The 21,532-nt window shown below is 45.1% G+C and overlaps 1 protein-coding gene across 1 annotated transcript; it reads right to left on the bottom strand.

Annotated features, from left to right (window-relative positions):
- Positions 1 to 11,088: 11,088 nt before the first annotated feature.
- Positions 11,089 to 15,676, bottom strand: LOC134400121 (uncharacterized). The gene is made up of 3 exons (XM_063128409.1): positions 15,272 to 15,676; positions 12,551 to 12,697; positions 11,089 to 11,684 (listed from the first exon to the last, which is right to left on the bottom strand). The coding sequence occupies exons 1-3, from the start codon at positions 15,666 to 15,668 to the stop codon at positions 11,089 to 11,091; spliced, it is 1,140 nt and encodes a 379-aa protein (XP_062984479.1). The 5' UTR covers positions 15,669 to 15,676.
- Between the last annotated feature and the right edge of the window lie 5,856 nt (positions 15,677 to 21,532).

Here is a 21,532-nt window from a genome sequence, read left to right as displayed (position 1 = left end):
AGATAGGCAAGATAGAAAATTTAGACCTTACTTCTCTCAAAAAGCCAATAATGCAATTACATGCATTAAGACGTTGTGCCAAATTTACATTAAAATAAACCACTCCTGAGAATCCTAGCTACTGTAATTCTTCCTTGTGTCTTGAGTGTGTCTTGTCTCTTCACAATTGGAAGGTGAAGAGAAGAAAGTATCCAAAATTATCCAAAAACAAAAGGAAGATATGGAGGCTGAGCACCTCATGACAACTTTAGTAATTTTCATGTAAATCCCTTTCTGCCTTGGTATTGAATTTGTATTGAGCAAGAGCTATAGCAAGTAGATTATTTCTATGAAATAGGAACTAGAAGTATACATCCCATATTACTGAAATTATTTTCTATTCATCAGCTTGATGGTAATAGTTCAAACTTTATACTAGCCAGAGGCTATATAGCCACATGTCAAATTCTAGTTAGTTGTTTAGGAGGTAAGATAAAAGGCTTCCAAGGTCAGACCATGACACTTCATGTCAAAAGAAGTTCAGAGCTCTCTGCTTATGGGAGAGTGCCTATTCATAAACCTTTCTCCTCTCTTTCTGGGAAGACATGCTGTTTTGCAGACAACTAAGTGGGTTTTCCAGACATGTGCTGAACATACCAGTGGAAGAGCTCTTCCCCAAGATCAGGTTGTCTTGAGTAATGCTGATTTTGCATGATTCTCCGAAGTTGCACGTTAATGGCTTTGCTAAAACTGACAGATCCTTAAAAAAATACAGTAACAGTACAATAGATCTTGTATTCCAAATCATTTTCTTCTCCAACCTTTCCTTAAATAGAGCAGAGCTGGGGAAACCCTTTTTCCGTCAGAGGCCACATTCTTTCATGGAGGGTGTTAATTTGCCAGAGGGTGGATTGGGTAGGGCTGAAGCCAATGATTTGCAAGTGGTAGAGGGACAGGAATCTTGTTAGGATATAGAAGCCACCCCTGCATATAAGAGCCTTTATAGTCAAGGGCACCAACCCCAAAGAGCCCTTTTTAGGTCTCCTATGTTCGGGAGCCTATACATAATTCCTGGACCAAAGCCCGTGTGATTTACATTGCAAGCTGCTTTTGCTTTTGTTTGTTTTTTAGCAAGGAGCAGCGGTGTTGTGAAGATACATCAGAAGAATTGTACTTATTGTATTTTATATGCTATATAAACATTAACTATTAATAAACACTTATCTGCATAGCATAGTCCTTCCATTGGCTGTGCTGGCTGGAAATCATGGGAGTTGTAGTCCAAAACATCTGGGTGGCACCAGGTTGGGGAAAGCCACTATAGAACTGTCAAGTCTTACATGTGCTTCACATGCATTATCTAAGTGTGATCTTTCCAACAATCCTGCAAGGTAAGTCAGTATTATTATGCACCACATTGCAGATGGAGTGAATGAAGTTGACAGACCAGTGACTGGTTTATGACAGATTAGTGAGATCATATTAGTCATAATAAAACAATAGAATGTCACTGGGCTGTGCCTGCTTTATCAAAGATGATTCATACTCCCACGTAGTACCTAAGAAAATTGTTCAATAATATTGTTAATTTAAACTATTCTGCTTCAGACCTTTTAGATGTTTCTTTATTATGCTCTCTGTATACATATCCTTAAAGCAGGAGTGGGGAACACATGGCTACAGCCCCCCACCCACCCCGCTTCTTGTCAGGCCATCACTTCCCCATTGCTGCCATGGAAAAGCAGGGTCTAAAAAGGTGGCATTTTGCCAGAGAAAATTCAGTAGTGTAGCAACAGTGGCCAAAAAAAGAGCTATTTCCCTTTACATTTTAAAGGAAAGTTGGCTGTGCTACTTGTTTGCTACTTCCACCAAATTTCAGTGGCAAAATCAGCAATGCAGCACCAGGGAGGGGTGTGGCCCCTTGTGGGAGGAGGGCAGGAATTGGCCCCCAGAACTACTGATGTTGTTCACCCCTGTCTTAAAGGAAGAGGGGGTAGAAGTGGAACAGTGTAAAGACACCTGTAAACCGCTCTATGTTGATCTCCCAACCCCCTCTTTCTGCCATATTTCCCTCTGCCCCAAATCACTGGAATAGTGGTGCCCCCTCCATGTGTCCCTGCATCACAGTTTCCAAGAACATCCTTATCAACTCCACCTACACACTTGCAACACTCACTCACTATGCAGACCTCCTCTCAACCATACACACCACTCATCCAACAATCAGTCTTAACAGAACAGCACAATCAGGGCCGGTGCTACCATAGAGGCCACTCAGGCGGCCTTCTAGAGCGTCAAGCTAAGAGGGGTGCCCTGCTGCGCAGCACTCATGCGTGTTGTTGGCTGTGAGCCGGCCCGGCCTGAGGATTCAGCTGGGCCTGAGCGGGCGAGATGGAGCCCCGTGCCCACCCAGCCAAAGCGAAGCCAGGGACGCTGGGGTGGTGGGACGACTCCACGTTCGGACTTCCACCCGAAAGCTGCCCTCCCAGAGCCAAGAGGCCACCGCCAAAAGAAGAAGAAAAAGCACGTGGCGAGCTTGACCCTGGTTCAAGCCAGCCTCTGCCTTACTCCCAAGGAAAGGGCACCAGGTTGCCTCACCTCTCTCCTCAAACAGGCTGTGATGTCCAGGCAGGCGGGCAAGCAGGACTCCCTTTCCCTTCCCCCAGGAAAGTTAGGGACTTGTGGACTCCTCACAAGGCAAACTCTCCTGCTTCCCGATCCTGCGTGCGTGGATCAAAGGGACTTGCATCCAAGAAAGCGTTGCACTGGGAGGCACCAGTGTGGCCTGATCCGCCTATGCCTCCTTACTCGGAAGCTTTATTCCCCCAAGTAAACATGCGGAGGGGATCAGGACACCAGGATGCATAGTGGGTTGTGTTCGGACGGAAGTAAGTCCCGGCGAATTCCAGACGGCTCGGTCCCAAATCGAAGTGAGCCAGTCCCAGCTCTCCACTCGGTGCACATGTTTGGACTTCCGTGCAATTTGGGTGGGGGGGCAAGTAGTTTGCCTTGCCTAGGGCACAAAATAGTGTGGCACCAGCCCTGAGCACAATTACAGTTCTCGCTTGTGGTAACCAGCTGCTGGTCACATTCAGACATCAGGCCTACTTCCAACCAAGCAATAAAGTGCTTATTTCCATTCAATCTCCTTCCCTTAGTACCTGCTCATTCTGTTTTCCACCTGGAGTGGATGCTGATTGCAAATACAATATTAAGCAAGCTTGGCAGTTTCAAAATTGTAATTAATGCTTTTCAGGTATACTTGTTTTGGCAGGTATATGAGAGAATACATATATGCCTCTGTGTGTGGGTGTATGTGTCAGGGGGCTTGTCCACACGGACGCTTTGCCCCTGGATTGCTTCAGAGTGGCAGCAGGTGATCTACATGAAGCAGCTGCCACTCCGAAGCAATCCAGGGGCAAAGCCCAAAAGATCCACGCTAAAAGAGTCGGGTACTTAACCCGACTTTTTTAGATTGGAGCAAGGCTCCATGCCTCTGCAGAGCCTTGTTAAGAAAAAATAAATGAAATTTAAAGGGGGTGGTGGAAATCCTGCCAGGGAGGGAGCACCCCACTCCTCCCGCCTTGTGTCCCCCCCTCCCAAGTTAGCTGTAAATGCAATCCTTCGCATTTACAGCTAAAGCGAAACAAAACACACGTCAATCCCCTTTTTCCCTTAAAACCCCCACTAACCATAGAAGAGGAAGTGCTCCCAGGCGCCCCCAGACTGGCCGCATGAGTGCTCCGGTGGGCGGGCGCCAGCAGCACCGGCACCTGGAATGCCCTCAACTGCACTCCTTCCGTTGTAGATGGTCGGAAGGAGTGTCAATGTGGCGGTGGTGCACCTCACACTGCCGCACACAGCATTATTGTGGTCGTGAAGATGAGGGCCAGGTGAAACGGAACTAAGTAGTGACAGTGCACCTGAAGGTGGAAGAGTTGAATTCTGTGGAAACAGATGAGTGGTTGTCAACATATCATGCACAGTTCTTTGGGTTGCTAAAATTAATTAGTGCAGCCTTCCCTAACCTGGTGCTCAACATACCTCACAGGGTTGTTGTTGTGAGGATAAATACAATAAAATAAACAAAAATATAAATAAATGCCCTTTCATTTTGCAAAGAAAATGATGTGCCAAGTAGCTGCAATCAATTAATCATTTTTGTTCTATCCTTGGGTCGCACCCAAAGTTATTCATACTTAGAAAGGACGCTTTGAAATGAATGGGCCATAATTTAGTCATGTCCAACAAGAGTCCTATTCATTTTAATGAGTTCACTCACTATGAGACTAATATTCAATGCAAACCATCCTGGAAACAGGATGTTTTGTAAATGAATCTGGGCTCCAGGAAGCTATTGCAGGAGAGAGGGAGGGAGAGAGAGAGAGAGAGAGAGACACGTTTCCAAAGCCCACTCCAGCGTCCTTCCCTAAATGCTCTTCCATTGTCAGATTGGGTGGGTCGGCACAAGGGGGTTCCTAAGAAGGATAGAGTATGCAGTTGCAATTCTGTATCAATTGAAGATATTATTCATGTACTGCTAGAATGCTCTATTATAATGATTTCAGAACCAAATACATTCATCCACTGTTGAGATCGTTCAAGGGAAGGCCATCCTTTATTAAGGCTTGTTTCCTATTGACTGATGCTGAGAGGTATATATCTTTTAGAACTTCTAAATTCCTTGTCAATTATCTACAAATATGTGCCACAAAGTCTAAAGGCTATACAGAAAACTATTAAACTCTTAATGGCTTATTAGTCGTTTTAAATTGCATAGCGTTTTTCTGTGTGTATAATGGCAATTTGCTAAGACACAATAAATCTGTGTGTGCATATGATCATCCTTGGAAGTGCTGCTGTTAGACGGGCAAAATTGTCCATCTAGCAGAAATGGAGGGGAACTGGAAAGTGGAGAGGAAGACCGCCTCCATGCTCCAGCTGCTCTGCATTAGATAATCAGCAGCCTCTGGGTTTGGAGGTTGCCAGCTATCTTCATTGGATTGTACCTTAACTTGTTAGAATTCCTCAGTGGGTGCTTCTAGATGAGGCTTTTATGGCGCCATGGTCCTGACTCTTTCACAGAATTTTACAGGCAATCTAAACAATGTTAACTTCCATTCGTAACTCTCCTAAGTTTTCCCATTGCTTCTTCCATCTCTTTTCTTATTGCAGAAAATCCATTAAGGGTGCATTTCTATGTAAGTTAGACAAAAAAATGTCCTAGAATACCCAGCATGCTCCAGCCAGCATTGCTAGCTAGGGTATACTGGGAGTTGTAGGACTTTTTTCTGTCTAAACTTTCATAGGATTACACCTTAAGGAAGAAAAGATGGAAATAGTGGTGCAATGCCTTCTGGTTGTTAGCAGAAGTTGTATTTCGAAGCACCCAGTTTCTTAGGACAGTATCCCATCATATATCTGAAATCAACAATAGTGTAACAATTATTCTAAAGCAATACATTCAAGGAGAGGGAGAGAGAGAGAGAATGGTAACTCTCAGTATGCTTTTTGTTGCATGCAACTTAAGATCTATGCAAAGCCAGCTGTGCCAAAATCTGTCCTCCAGTTTCCTGAAAAATTTTCTTCCCCATGAAAGAGGCTTTCAATTATTATTATTATTATTATTATTATTATTATTATTATTATTAGTAGTAGTAGTAGTAGTAGTAGTATCCCGCCTTTTGCCCAATGTTGGGCCTCAAGGCGGCCTTACAAAGTTTAAAATATACATGGGGTGGGGGGGAAACAAAACCATAAATATTTAAAATACACAACAAAATTATAAGACATTAACATAGATGGAGGCCCAGATTATTCTCCAAAGGCCTGCTGGAACAAAAAAGTTTTAGCCTGCTTCCGAAAGCCCATCAAGGAGGGAGCCAGCCTAGCTTCCCTGGGAAGAGAGTTCCAGAGCACTGGAGCAGCCACCGAGAAGGTCCTCTCCCATGTTCCCACCAAGCGTGCCTGTGAAGAAGGTGGGACTGAAAGAAGGGCTTCTCCAGAAGATCTCAAAGCACGGGCAGGCTCATAAGGAAGAATACGTTCTTTCGAATAACCTGGACCCGAACCATATATTTTTTGCCTCATTCTCAGGGCATTTTATAATTTATTTTGCATGTGTGCTCATGGAGATATTTCTTTCTGTTACACATCTCTCCATTGCTCTACAGTCCCCCAGCCTGCCTGCACTTCCTGATCTGAAAAGGCTCTATGGAAGGAATAAATTAATTATGTCTTCCTCTGGTTGGGAGGTGTGGGAAGCCAACGATGCTACAGGCTGCCAGAGAGATCGTTCTACAATGGTAGACAGGACACTCACACACACTCCTCAACCATCTCATAAGTAAGGAAAACACAACAACCCTGAACCAAGCCCATGAGAATTTCTCCGAAATTTCTTCTCCTTTGAATGGGAGAAATTTTTGGCTAGTCAAAAGCACTTCTGTGTTGCTCATTGACTTGATAAACAGGTGATACACTTTCAGTTCTCCCATATATATTTTCCTTTGGCCCTGAAGTATGGCAGCATGGTTATCAATGGACTTGATCCGTGCCTTTCTATCATTCCTCATTACAGCATTTATTTATTTATTTATTTATTACATTTCTATACCGCCCAATAGCCAGAGCTCTCTGGGCGGTTCACAAAAATTAAAACCATTCAAAATATAAAACAACAGTATAAAACCATAATATAAAATACAATATAAAAGCTCAACCAGATAAAAACAAAACAGCAGCAATGCAAAATTACAAATTTAAAACCATGTTATTTAAAATTTATAGATTGTTAAAATATTGGGAGAATAAAAAGGTCTTCACCTGGCGTCTAAAAGCATATAATGTAGGTGCCAAGCGAACCTCCTTAGGGAGCTCATTCCACAGCCGGGGTGCCACAGCAGAGAAGGCCCTCCTCCTGGTAGCCACCTGCCTCACTTCCTTTGGCAGGGGCTCACGGAGAAGGACCCCTGAAGATGACCTTAGGGTCCGGGCAGGTACATATGGGAGGAGGCGTTCCTTCAGATAACCTGGCACCAAGCCGTTTAGGGCTTTAAATGTTAATACCAGCACTTTGAATCGGGCCCGGACCTGGACTGGCAGCCAATGAAGCTGGAAAAGGACTGGCGTAATGTGGTCTCGTCGGCCAGTCCCTGTTAGTAAGCGTGCTGCCCTGTTTTGCACCAGTTGAAGTTTCCAGACCGTTTTCAAAGGCAGCCCCACATATAACGCATTGCAGTAATCCAAACGAGAGGTTATCAGAGCATGGATAACTGTAGCTAAGCATCCTCCTGTTGCCTGTATTCCACTTAATTAGAGGAAACCTCAGCATCTTTCTGCATCACAGCAAGACATCTCCTGTTCTCTGATGTCAAATGCTTCATTAGACATTGGATGATGTCATTTACACTTTTGATATTTACTTATTTATTTAAAGTATCTTTACCCTATTCCTCAGCCAAAAAAGTTACATATAATTACTAAACAAAACAGTCCCTGCTCACAGCCTAAAAAGAGATGACACACAAGGAAAAAGCACACAATGGGGGGTTAATGGGGAGGAAAGGGGGGATTCATTCATTCAGTCCTTTTTGCCACTCCTCCCTACTACATCCAGATCCTCCTAGTTATACCAATCATGTGGTGACACACGGAAGTGCATAATCCGTCCGCAGCCCCTACCTCCTCTGGCTTCCTTCTCTTGGCCCTGCACATTTGGTCACAAATGTAACAGCAGCCTCCCCCTCTCCCTGGCTCGGCCATGTCTCTGTCACTTGGTGGTTCAAGCATTGGATTACTTGGGGCCAATTGCCACTACCACTGGGCAATGAAAGAGACCACAGGAAAGCAAGTGAGAGGATGAGGTGGTATAATTAGCAAGCGGCCATGATGGGCAGCGCTCCTCAAGTACTATTTGAAATAATAGGGGGATATCTATGCCTTCTTAAGGTGAAAGGCATTTGTTCCTAAGTGTAGCTGGATAAAAAAAAAATACCCAACTTTTCACGGTAGGGTTGCACCTTCAATGGAACGGAATATAAGGTGTGAAGTAGGTGGCTATTTTGGAATACTCACCATCCAAGCCAGGGATGTTAGACTACCTTCCCTAAGGTTGGCCAGCCCTTAGGGTGTAGCCTACGACTAGAATCAAAACCAAGCACAGAACATAATTGCTGGAGCTAATGGAATGTGCAGTAGAGTAAAATACAAAGTGGATCCAATGAAATGAATTGGACTAAAATCATAACTAACTTTAGTCTGATTCATTTCAATAGGGCTACTCTCAGTAGCACTTATATTGGATTTTATCTATTTGGGTTAGGGCTGATTGAACACCTTGATAAAGGAAAGCCATGTGTCATCAACCCATGATCAAAGAAAAATCCTTTTTTTAAAAAAGAGACATTAAAAAGGGACCACGTGGATAGGCCTTGTTTCGCACAGTGTATTTTCAATAGGAATTTCGTGTTTGAGCTTTCCGCTCCCCTCCAAATGGGATGTGGCTAGCTAGGTTTGTGTCTTGTCCTTGTCATCTCTCCTTCTTCATCCCTTGCTCTGCACACATTGGAGTGGGACGTCTCACTCTGAGTCAGCTTGAGTTTCTGCAGCTGTTTGTGCTGCTGTTGACCCTTGCTAGTTGAGTCGTTTGTGTTGTGGTAGGAGGAGCGAATACTGCGGGGTCCCTCTGGCATCTTTGGGGCCTGGGGCTGTTTGATCTCTTTACCCAGCCCCCTTCTAGGCAACCCTACTTTAGGTGCTTATGTGTGATGAATGTATGTTTCCCTTTGAGTAAACCGCATTGAATAGAGAGAGACTTACTTCTAGTAAACAGAAATAAGACCTCAATGTAGGGTTGCAGAGCACTTCTTTCCAGTTTGCTCTTTTAGACTTTTAAAAAAGCTTCTGAGTGACCACACTATTAAAAGTCAATTCTATTCACCAATAAGATACGACTAGCCAGAGGGACAAGACAAGGATGTCCACTCTCGCCGGTCCTGTTCGTAATGGTTATGGAAGTACTGGCGAATGCAATAAGAGACGATGGGGAGATAGAAGGAATTGGTGGTATAAAAAAAACAAAATTGAATATGTTTGCAGATGATATTAACTATTAAGAACCCAATAAGAAAGATAGATAGAATTAAACAGCAATTGAGAGAATTTGAAGAAGCTACTGGATTAAGAATAAATTGGTCCAAATCAGAGATGATTTTATTTAATTATACTAAAAAGGAAGAAAAGGAATGGGAACGAAAGGGAATAGAAATGAGAGTTAAGGAACAGATTAGATATATGGGAATTAAAATTACAAAAAACTTAGACAATTTAGAGAAGGAGAATTTAAATAGGTTAAAAAAGAGGTTTTAGTAAAATTGGAAAAATATAAAAGATTGAATTTATCCTGGTTTGGAAGAATAGCATTAATAAAAATGAAGATTTTAGCTAAAATTAATTTTGTGTTCAGGATGCTACCAATAAAAATTTCAGAATTAGAGATAAAAAGTTGGCAGAATATTATAAATAATTACTGTAATGGGGATAAGAAAGCAAAGGTAAATACCTTTATTGAATAAGTCTACTGACCATTTCAAAAAATCACATATTATTAAAAACAAACAAATACTTAAAATTTATGATTTAAAATTCTAAAACAATATACAGTTCATAATTAATACATTATATATGACTAACAGTTAATAAAACCCCCACATATATTGCAACATTTGATAAAAACTTATTAATTAATCCATTTTTTCTAATTCTTTTTTCTTATACTGGCTGCTTTAAGAGCGAAGAGAGCAACCCTCTGGGTCACAAAATAGTTAGAACCACGTAGGAGAAAGGCCAATTTATCCTTGGCTGACCAGTCTCTCATGCGTATTAAAAACATAGATAGATAATGTTGCGTGTTGGAGAAGGAAGCAGAAATAAAACACAGACAACGTATGTGGGTTAAACTTGGGCCTCTTTATTTATAACATGGTAGTAACATCCCTCCCCGGATCTCCATGTGCCTGTGCGGGAATTCATTCTTCTCTCAGGCCCCTAGGCCTGTCAAGGGCAAGACACACTCCAAGGCAGAAGGCGGTTCCCCGGCTCCTGCCTTGACCGTCACTTTTAAAGTGTGGGGAGTCCGCCAGATTTCACCCCCGCTTATTGCCATAACGGCAGTAAGTAGATGAAACCTGAGGGGCTCCAAAGGCATTCCATATCCTGACACGGGGGCCGCGAAGCCCCGTGGAGCAGGCCATCTGGTTATGCCCATCACCCCCCAATGGGTGCCAGTGTACTTGCCAACCCTATCCAAACTAACCAATTCCCGCACAACCCTGCCACGGATTAACCTATTTATTCACCCGTCCTCTTTATGCTCCCAGTATGAAGTAGGCGAAAACCCCGTGGGGAAAAATTCCTACTTAGCCCCCTCTCCAAAGAGAGCGACTGGCTAATCCCATTCTAGGAGAGGGAGGGCGGGTGGGTCAGCGCGTTGAAAGAGGCCGAGTTGCTGGGGGCTGTCTGCTTATATAGCAGCCCAGCCCAGTCAGTCCACGTGACCAGCCCTAGTGTGGGGTGAGCGTTTTATCGCTCCTCCCCAAACGCAACTGCTGGCCTTCCCGCCCAAACTTAGGCTGGGCGTTGGCCGGTCTTGCGTGTTGGAGAAGGAAGCAGAAATAAAACACAGACAACGTATGTGGGTTAAACTTGGGCCTCTTTATTTATAACATGGTAGTAACATCCCTCCCCGGATCTCCATGTGCCTGTGCGGGAATTCATTCTTCTCTCAGGCCCCTAGGCCTGTCAAGGGCAAGACACACTCCAAGGCAGAAGGCGGTTCCCCGGCTCCTGCCTTGACCGTCACTTTTAAAGTGTGGGGAGTCCGCCAGATTTCACCCCCGCTTATTGCCATAACGGCAGTAAGTAGATGAAACCTGAGGGGCTCCAAAGGCATTCCATATCCTGACACGGGGGCCGCGAAGCCCCGTGGAGCAGGCCATCTGGTTATGCCCATCACCCCCCAATGGGTGCCAGTGTACTTGCCAACCCTATCCAAACTAACCAATTCCCGCACAACCCTGCCATGATAGTGGGCCAAGCCTCCGCTTAGGCTCACTTACCCCACCCAGGGAGGCAGTCCCGCAAACCCACATGGAGATCCTGTAGGAAAAAGTCATTGCCTGCATCGGAGAGATGTACCCCGTCGGCCCTATATAAATCCTGCTTGCAAACTGGTATGCTTGGGTGCGGGATGATCCATCCCCGTTTACCCCGCAAAAACAACCGAAGTTCCCTATTCACCTTCTTGACCGCCCTGTTTAGTCCCCATGCATTGTGCCCCTCGCGCCATTGGCGCCTAGGAAGCATGTTGGACCATACAATCCAAGTATCTGGCCAACATTCCCAAATCCGCTCAAAGTCTGCTTGGGCCTGGAGGATCAGGGCTTTTCCCTTAAGTAAACCAAGATCGTTGCCCCCCAGGTGTATAACCAACACCTGCGGCGGGCGAACCACAACACCAGAGCGGAACAAAAGATGCATGAGACCGCCCCATCTCAATCCCCGACGCCCAATCCATTGAATGGTGGCGTCCGGTTGTAGTCCCAAATGCGTGCCCACTGCAGATCTGGAGGCTCTGTTGCATGCCCAGAAAACCATGCTGTGGCCGCATATGATGATCCTAATGGGCTCGGGTCTCATCCCAGCATCTGCCAAAGAAATGTGAACTATTAACTGAACAAGAAAAATGTTTATTTCCTAACGTATGTCCTGAACGCTGCAGATCGCCATCTGCCAATTGACCTTATCCGCTCGTCGTTCAGTCCAGCGTCAGCTGCGGTTGACGCTGCACCGATTCTGAACGAGTGTGTTCCAAACTGATCGCTGCTTAAACCGATTGCAGCTAGGGCCTTCTTAGCCATGGCCCAAAACTGGTATTTAGAAAGGGGCTTGCCATCCTGATGGCAGAATAAAAACCCTTCTGATCTACCCCTGAGAGCAATAAAGGCAGCCATGGCTGCCACCGGGCAGATTTCCTCCCTGTCGGCTGAGGCAAGCTCTACCCATGTCCCTCGCCCCCTTTGGTCTGTTTTGGAGTGGCGCAAATGTAGGCACACTCGGTGTCCCTCCAGCTGCAGATCCTTCCACTGGAAAGCACTGCCTGACTTATCGGCCTTGGAGCCTGCCAAGAGTTCGCTAATTCGGAAGGCCCCAAAGAAAGCTGTTAGTGCTGCTGCATGGAACAGGCACTGTTCAAAATTGGATATGCAAAGCTTAGGCCATTGCGCACACAATCCCAAAAGTATATTTGGCGTGATGGGTCTGCGCTTGTCAGGTGGTGGTGGGTTAAATCTAGCCCAACCTTCGAGCATCTTGCGCACCCTAAAGTCCGCTGTGATGTCGCTCAAACCCATGACTTTTGCCTGAAAGGCTAAGCCAGCCAATTTTCCCCGCAAAGTCCTGGTGGATAGCCCCTTGCGATGGAGCTCCACACAAAACTGCAAGACGTGGTCGATAGGAATCGGCCAGGACTCTGGTAGGCCATATTTCCCCCTAAAAACGCTGAACTCCCTACCTGCTCTTTCGTACAGGGCTCGGGTTCTAGGGGCGATAGACATATTCATCGCTTCGATGGCTTCGGATCTCCAAGATCCCAAAGCTCCTTGGGCATAATTTCGGGTTCCCGTCTGGCGAAGGGTGCCAATTCCCGGAATCTGGATATCTGGTTACGCGACAAAGCGTCAGCCACTCCATTATCCAGTCCCGGGATGTGACGGGCATAAAAAACCACGTTATGTTTTAAACAACGAGCTGTCATTGCCCTGACAAGTCTCATAACCCTGCGGTTCCTTGAAGATAAGGAATTCACTACCTGCACAGTTGCCATGTTATCGCACCAGAAATGCACTGTTGCTGATGCGAGAAGCTCCGCCCAGAGCCAAACTGCTACTAAAATAGGAAACAATTCCAGGAAAGTCAGATCCCGGCATATGTCCCCTACCAGCCAATGGCGTGGCCATTGCTGGGCGCACCACCGGTCTCTAAAAATGACCCCGAAACCGAACGCTCCCGAGGCGTCTGACCTGACCTGGAACTGCGATTCCAGCCTAATCTCTTGCCTCCAGAATGATACACCATTGTAATCCTGGAGGAAAGAGTGCCATACCCGCAAGTCTTCCTTCATCTCGGTAGAAACCCTGATTCTATGATGGGGCCGCTTAACCCCGATTGTAGCTTCGCACAAGCGCCTGAGGAAAGCCCGCCCAGGGGCGACTACTCTGCATGCGAAGTTGAGGTGTCCAATGAGCTGCTGCACCTGCCGCAGTGTCAACTTACTGGCTCTAGACGCCTCGTCTATTAACGTACGTAGGGTTTCCAACTTATCCGCAGGTAAGCTGCACGCTTGCTCAACAGAATCAATGAGGATTCCTAAGAAGGATAGGGCCGTAGCCGGCCCTTCGGTCTTCTCCTGAGCGAGCGGTACGCCTAGCTCGGCCGCCATTGCCTCGAATTCAGCCATGAATTCGAGGCACTGCTTGGAGTTTGGACTGCCAGAGAACAAAAAATCATCCAGATAATGAATGTTGTTATCTGAACCACTTCTCTGTCTCCATTGCCACTCTAAAAATGTGCTAAAACACTCAAATGTGGCACAGGACACTGCGCATCCGAAAGGCAGTGCCCTGTCCACAAAGAACATGCCCTTAAATTGGAATCCTAACAGCTCGAAGTCCTCCGGATGAATTGGCAATAGGCGAAAGGCAGATTTGATATCGCACTTTCCCATCAATGCCCCCTTTCCACAGCGCCGAACCATCTGGACGGCACTGTCGAACGAGGCATAACGTACGGTGCACAACTCATCAGGAATAGCATCATTAACCGACTCCCCTACCGGGTGTGAGAGGTTGTGAATTAAACGAAATTCACCAGGGGCTTTTTTGGGCACTATGCCGAGCGGGGACACCCTGAGACGAGGCATGGGCGGGCTCTGGAAGGGTCCCAGAACCCGCCCGGCCTTGACCTCCTTATTAATCTTTTCCAAAACCACCTTCTCCATTCCGCGAATGGATGATTGGTTTTTGGCGGAGAAGGAGGCCCTAACTCCTTTAAAAGGTATTCTAAATCCAAAACTAAAACCCTCAAACAGAAACTGCGCATGTTCACGGTGCGGGTATTTACTCAGCCATTTAGCTAGCACCTCCACCCGCACCGGACTGGGGCCCTTTGAAAGAAGGTCCATTGTTGTTGGACTTCTTGGCCGCAAATAGCTCTTTGCCTGCCTTGGCTCCCCTAAGCCGTGGGCATGCTGAACATGGATGGGCTGCCCCACAAAGTGAGCATTCGTGCCTAAACTTGCACTGTGCCCTGGCACATGCCCCCTTGGAGCTAAACTCCCAACAGAAGAGTCGGGATTGAACCGACTGCCCGGCGTAGCCCCTACTAGTTGAGGGGCCCGCCGGGCGTGACAAAATGTGCCCACTATCAGCTCGGTCCCCCGTTACGGGCCTAGCAGGTGTCATGAACTGAAGCCATAGCTCCGGCTCCTTCACATCCCACTTAATCTCTGGAGTGTAAACCGCTTTTAATCTAAAGGCTTCATCATAAGCCAACCACGCCGGACCCAAATATTCTGTATAGCAACGGAATATGATGTCCAGGTACTTAATCAATACTGTGGCTTTACTGGGGTGCTTCTGTAAAGCCACCCCCATGAAGATAATGTACCCGGCCAACCAATTGGCCCAGGTTCTCTCGACTTTCTTGCGCTTAACCACCTCGTGATCTCTATCCTTCTCCTTGTCCTTCTCTGTCTTCTCCTCCTCCCTGAAGAGTAGTGAAAATAGGTTCACGTACTCCCCTTTCCATATCTTTTCTTTCGTGGCGGGAAGAAGATGATATCCCACCGGGGTGGATATAGCTCCATAGGGAATTGGTGAACCCATCGCTGAAGCATATGGGTCCGTCGGTGCCTCAGGTGACTCTACAGGTCCTGTTTGGGTTGCCTGCACCGTGCTAGATGTGTCGATAGAAGGCTTATGCATTGAGCCCTGCTCCACTTGTGTGCCTTGGGAAATTGAGGTGGCCCTGGATTCATTAGCCTTACCTGCATCCGTCCAAACCTGGGTGCATGCATCTGTAACAGATTTGTGTGGTGTACTGAATTCCCTATTGTCATCCTGCTCTAATGGAGGTGAGTAAGGCCACATTTGTCCAAGGGCCCAAGGCGGGACACCCCAAGAACCAAAAGCTGGCCATGGATATGAACTGGCCGTGTTGTGCGATGAATACTCACTGTGAACGACGTCAGAGGTCACAGCAGCTGCAGATGTTGAGGGTGCAGGGCCTGGAGTTAAAGCTTCAGCTTGCCTTGGCGTTGTTTGAATTTGCTCTTCAGTCTCACCAGCTGGTGGTTGAGATGTGGTCATCACCTGCTTAGGTGAAGAAGTAAGAGGTCTGTAAAGAGGGTTGCGATAGCTGGCTTTTTTCATCACTTTAGGTTTGCGAGACTGGAGCTGTTGCCTGAGTTTGGCGTTATCCTGCTCCAACGCCTCAATGCGTTTTAGCACCTGAGTCATATCAGGCTCATCCTCCTCAGATGATGTTAGAGGTTGGGGGGGTGGCCGCTTGGCAGGAGTGCTGGGTGCTTTGCCCTTCCCCTTTTTGCCCCCATTTCCTTTCTTAGGTGCCATGGCACTATGCTCAGGTTAGGCCAAAAGCCTACAGATAAAAGACTGTGGGTGGCCGCTAAACCACACTGGATGCCCTTGCGCCCAAGCGCCAACTGACTACACCAATATGGAAAGTGATGCGGGAAATGTGGGTTAAACTAATATACAATTGGCCTAATAAACAGTTAATAATCAGGGTAAAACTAAGGTAGTGGCCTACTAACTGAATGTGGTTGGTTTACAGCCTATTACTGAAAGTTCAGGGAACGCAAAAAGGGCAAGGCTAAGAAAATCACTGCCCAACTAGATCAAGGGGCTCGGAGTCACCAGCCGCGGGAAACTCGCACCCTCTCAAACCAAGCCCAGACGGGCTAGAAGACTGGCTCTGTTGGTGAAAGATGTTGGGGAACCCCCCCCAAGGTCCCCGTTCCCAGCCCTCCCCAAGCCCAGAACCCAGGAAAGTTCAGGGAATGCAAAAGGGCAAGGTTAAGCAAATCGCCGCCCAACTAGATCAAGGGGCTCGGAGTCACCAGCCGCCCTGCAGGAAACTCACTTCCTCTCAAACCAAACCCAGATGGGCTGAAGACGGGCTCTGTTGGTGAAAGATGTTGGGGAAACCTCCCCCCAAGGTCCCCATTCCCAGCCCTCCCCAAGCCCAGAACCCGGGAAAGTTCAGGGAATGCAAAAAGGGCAAGGCTAAGAAAATCGCAGCCCAACTAGATCGAGGGGCTCGGAGTCACCAGCCGCCCCTGCGGGAAACTTTCGCCCTCTCAAACCAAGCCCAGACGGGCTGAAGACTGGCTCTGTTGGGGCCGAGGGACAGCCCGGCGCTGCCTGGAGAAGCTCCGTCGGCTGGCAAACGCTCCCTGCTCAGCCACGTGGTCGTTGCTGACGACGACGACGACGACGCTGCTGCTGCTGCTGCTGCTGCTGCTGCTGCTCCACTCCCGGAGACTGCCTCTTCCAACTTTTACAGCTGACTGCTACACGTGCAGTCAGCGCGTTGAAAGAGGCCGAGTTGCTGGGGGCTGTCTGCTTATATAGCAGCCCAGCCCAGTCAGTCCACGTGACCAGCCCTAGTGTGGGGTGAGCGTTTTATCGCTCCTCCCCAAACGCAACTGCTGGCCTTCCCGCCCAAACTTAGGCTGGGCGTTGGCCGGTCTTCTCTACATTTTGAATATAAACAACATTCAAGTAAATAGTGGACTAAATCTTCAATTTCAGGGTTGCCACATATACATAGTCTATCTTTCAATGGAATACCTTGGAATCTACCCTGTAACATCATTGTGTCCATCAGCTCGAATCGAAGCCGGGTAAAGGCTACTCGATGGGCCCGTTTCATAACAAAAAACAAATATTTTTCTTCTTTGAAATGGAATTTTGTTTTGGCTAGCCATTTCATGGCCCTTGATTTTGACACTGCCGCTATATCAGACTGCCTTCTAATATCTGAAATCCTAAGTTTAACGGCATTTCTTATATTGGTGTTTGAAATGCTAAGTGCCTGCAAACTAAAGCCATAGTTTGGTAGCATCTTACTAAATTTATAAAGCCAGGAAGTTTTTAAAGGTTTGGCCATCTGCTCGAGAAGACACATCTTTGGAAGCCTGGCCTCATTCATCGAAACTAGCTTAAACCAATAATTAAATAGCCTGCAATGTATTTGGTCTAAAACAGCCAAGATACCAAATTCTGATCTAAGCACGTATGCTGGACAGGCAAATGCAACCCCTAGAATCATACGAAAGAAACGGTTTTGGACCCTTTCTATTTCCCTACTTTTAGAAAAGCCCCAGATTTCAGCCCCATAAATTATTATCAGCAACACTTTAGCCTTGTACACATTAATTACTGGCAAAAGAGAACCAGGATGTCTATAATTCAAGAGCTTGTTCAAGGATTTTGCACACACCGTTGCCTTTAGTTCGTTTCTTTTTAACTGCGGTGCCCAAGAACCTGAGGAAGTAAACTCTAAGCCAAGATAGATAAATGAATCCACCTGGTCAATTTCATTAGAATCCAAAACCCACTTATATCGCTTCTTTTTCTTTCCAAAGACTAACACTTTTGATTTCTTACCATTAATCGTTAAATCCTTTTTCCTGCAATATAAACTAAATTTTCTCAGAAGCCTCCGCAAACCAACCTGTGTGGTAGAAAACAAAATCATATCATCCGCATAAAGGAGGATATTCAACGATTTATCCAGTATCCTTGGCATATGAAGCTCTTGACTATGTAGTGCGGAAACTACATCATTAACATAGAAATTGAAGAGGAATGACGCAAGAATACAACCCTGACGAACTCCTTTACTTGTGGGAATGTCGTTTGTTAAAGCTTGGTTTACCCCGGTTCTAACCTTTAAACGGGTATCTATATAGAGGATCTTTATAAGAAAAAGGAGTCTCTGATCAATGTTTGTTTTAGCCAACTTATCCCAGAGAAGACTTCTATTAATTGAATCAAAGGCTGCAGTTAAATCGATGAATGCTGTGAAGAGCTGTCCACCCTTTGTGGTATATTTAGATATCAAATGAGATAGTGTGAAACAATTATCAATAACAGACCTTCCCTGCCTAAAACCTGCCTGCTCTTCTACCAAAATAGCATTTTGTTCCGCCCACTCCTCTAATTTTTGGTATAAGAATCTAGCATAGATTTTTGCAGGGATATCTATTAAACTGATAGGTCTATAGTTACTGGGGTCTCTGCGATCACCTTTTTTAAATAAGGGAATTACTATGCTAAGTTTCCATCCATTAGGTATACGACCAGTATTACTTATATGAGTGTAGAGGCCTGCAAGAACAGAAGCCCACCAGTCAACATTGTCTTTAAAAAGTTCTGGCGGCAAAAAATCTTCTCCAGGAGCCTTATTATTCTTTAACATAAGAATGAGAGGCTTTATTTCTTGTTTTAAAATTGGAGGCCATTTGGGAATGGCATCAATGTCTTCTGCAACATTTATTCCTTCCCCGTTTGCCTTATCCCTAAATAGTTCGAAATAAAAGTCTTCCCATACTTTAGCAGATACAGGAATCTCTACACTATAATTGTTCTAAATCTGGCAGATACCATAGGCCAAAAACTTGCTGAATTTTTGTTTCTGGCCGCCTGTTCCAACTTTGACCAACTTTTTGCATAATAATTAATTTTCTTATCTATGAGTAATTTCTTATAATTTCGCCTAAGCTTAAGCATAAGTACATGTGCTTCATTGTCCAAGGTATCACGAGCAATCCTCATTTGTTTTCTCAGTCTATCCCTTGAAACTCTACAATCTGCATCAAACCAAGTACTTTTTATATTCCTCAGACCATTTCTACTGTCCCTTTTTAGTAACCAGGGTTTAATTTGTGAACAAATTGTTTGGTATGCAGACAGTACAGACTCAATGTTTGTATCCAGAGCACATATCAGATTTCCCAGGGCTTTTCCCTCATTTGATTTCAGACAAGATTTGAGATTCTGGGTATTCACATGCTCCCATCTTATTCTTTTCTCACTAACAATGTCTAGCCTACTTGACACATACTTGTCTGAGTCACTAATCTACGATCTGATTCTAAAATTAAGTGAGTTGAAATGGGTTGATGGTCACTCTCTTCTCTTGTAGTTACCCTAATTCCTGGGAACAGATGAACATTCTGTCTAGGGACACAATTGTAATCTATAACACTGCCAGCTGAATGTGTAAAATATGTATATGGATAAAGAAGCCCGGTATCACTGGGACCTAAAATTTGAAGCCCTAATTTATAGGTTAACTCCAACAAATTCCGACCCGCTTTATTTACTTTCTTATCTCTGGAGGACCAGTAATAGATCTCCTGGAGGTCTTCATGAAGACCCCAACGCTCAGCAGATTGTGATGGATTGGAGCCAATTCTGGCATTAAAATCACCCAACATGATAATTAAATCATTCGGGAATCTCGTACCTAAATCCTCCACCAAATGTTCCAAAAGAAGCCAGACATCCTGAAAATAATACTGTGAGTTGAGTGGTGGTATATAAATATATACTAATAATAATGATAAACCTGGGGTTTTTAACCTAATTACTATACTATTTTGTGGAGCAAAACTATTACACACCAGCTCACCAACCCAACCTAAATCTTCCTTAACAAGAATTGCTAATCCTCCAACTACTCTGCCCTTATTCTTCATTTTCCGAGCAGGTTCATTCCAAACAATATAACCTGGGAGGATATTCTCATTATTTATGAGCCAAGTTTCTTGGAGGGCAATCACATCAAAGTCAAAAAGGAATTCCTTCAGATCAACTCCCTGCTGACAAGACCTCCAGCCCGATACATTCCATGAGAGAAATTTAACTGGCCTGCTAGTGTGATTGTGGGGACTAAGATATGCATGAGATGAAAATCTAGCTGTCAATGAATCCTCCCTCCCTAAATCAATTAGCTCTCCTAATCAACTAATTTTGACTGCCTTTTCTAATTGATTAGTGGGTTGAATATACTCCGTATCCAGACACGTCAATTCCTCCATAAAGGGACTTAATACACTCACATTAGAACTCAAAGGATGGATGATGTCTGTCTCAGAATGTGTGGTCACAATGGGCTGATTAATACATCCCAACTCCCCTTCCTCCAAGAACCTCATAGCGTGCCAGTTTATGCTGTTTAAGTCGACACCTTTCTTGGATTTAGAAGCAATGCATTCACTTCTATTTTGGATCAAACCTGAAAGATTAACTGGGCTCATTTTTATTGAATTACTTGTTGAAATCTGAGCCATCCTACTGTCTCCTGCATCCACCACTATTTTTAGCTCTTCTTCTTTTTGAAGTCCTCCTCCATCATAAGGCTTAGGTTTCCCTAGATTTATTTCCCTTAGATGGTTTTTCAATGATTCTAACCTTTCCAAAATCTCTTCCTGTGCAAAATCTGGCAAGACCTGAAAAGAATTCAGGAGAGCAGTCTCCTCTGCAATGTCTAAACCTAACTTTCCATTATCAAAATGCTGTGATCCCATTGTTGGGTTTACTTTAATCCTCAATTTATCCTGTTTCTCTAACTGAGTAGGGGCTTGATTGATGTCACAGGACCAATTTAGATCAATTAGATTTTCAGTGTGATTCCTAACTCCCATTATGTTCTCACTGTGTTTCCTGTCTAGAGCATCAAATAAAGGGGCCAAAGGGGCCTGATTTTCAAAAAATCTTGCTAAAACTATATTACTTACTAAAAATTCCCTTTTTGCTCTATAAATACAACTTGCTATGCCCTGGTCACTAAATGTAACAACAGCACGTGCTCTTATTCCATCATAATAGAAGTATTCTATATTCACAATGTTGTTAAAGTGCAATGCACCTGGCATAACACTATTTACCATATGCAAAAAATGTGAGACACGAACTGACTGGGCAAGATTGCCCCACGGTTTGGGATAGTTCACAAACACCAGCTTATAAGGGATCATCACCAAATTCCAATTGGCTCTTACAGTAGAGACCAGCACTGGTTCGGGCTGAAAAATAGCAGCACCCTGCTTAATACCTTGAACATCATCCTCCAACTTTACCTGAGCCTTACAAAGAACGTCTTCCCAGGGATCACGCAACAGTTCCAAATCCTGATCACTGGACACATTACTCAAATTAGATCTACTTCACCACTACATTGTTTAGTAAGGGCTTTAAGTGATCCTTTGCTCTTTGTCCTTTTTCCCTTTTCCTCCTGCTCTTTCTGTCGAGGCTTGATAGGGTTGGCCTTTTTAGATACATCCAGCAAATCAAACAACCTCTGAAAATCCTTTCTTCGGCAAGACCGTACTTTTTTCTCCTGCTTTTTAGATGTTTTCATGTTTTTGCTTTTCTTTTGTTTCTTATGCTCCCCATTTTGAGCC

The sequence above is a fragment of the Elgaria multicarinata genome, chromosome 6 (genome assembly GCF_023053635.1).
Source record: "Elgaria multicarinata webbii isolate HBS135686 ecotype San Diego chromosome 6, rElgMul1.1.pri, whole genome shotgun sequence".
NCBI classification, from domain to species: Eukaryota; Metazoa; Chordata; class Lepidosauria; order Squamata; family Anguidae; genus Elgaria; species Elgaria multicarinata.
Note: the sequence above shows the minus strand (reverse complement) of the source record. Positions and strands in the feature narration are given on the sequence as shown.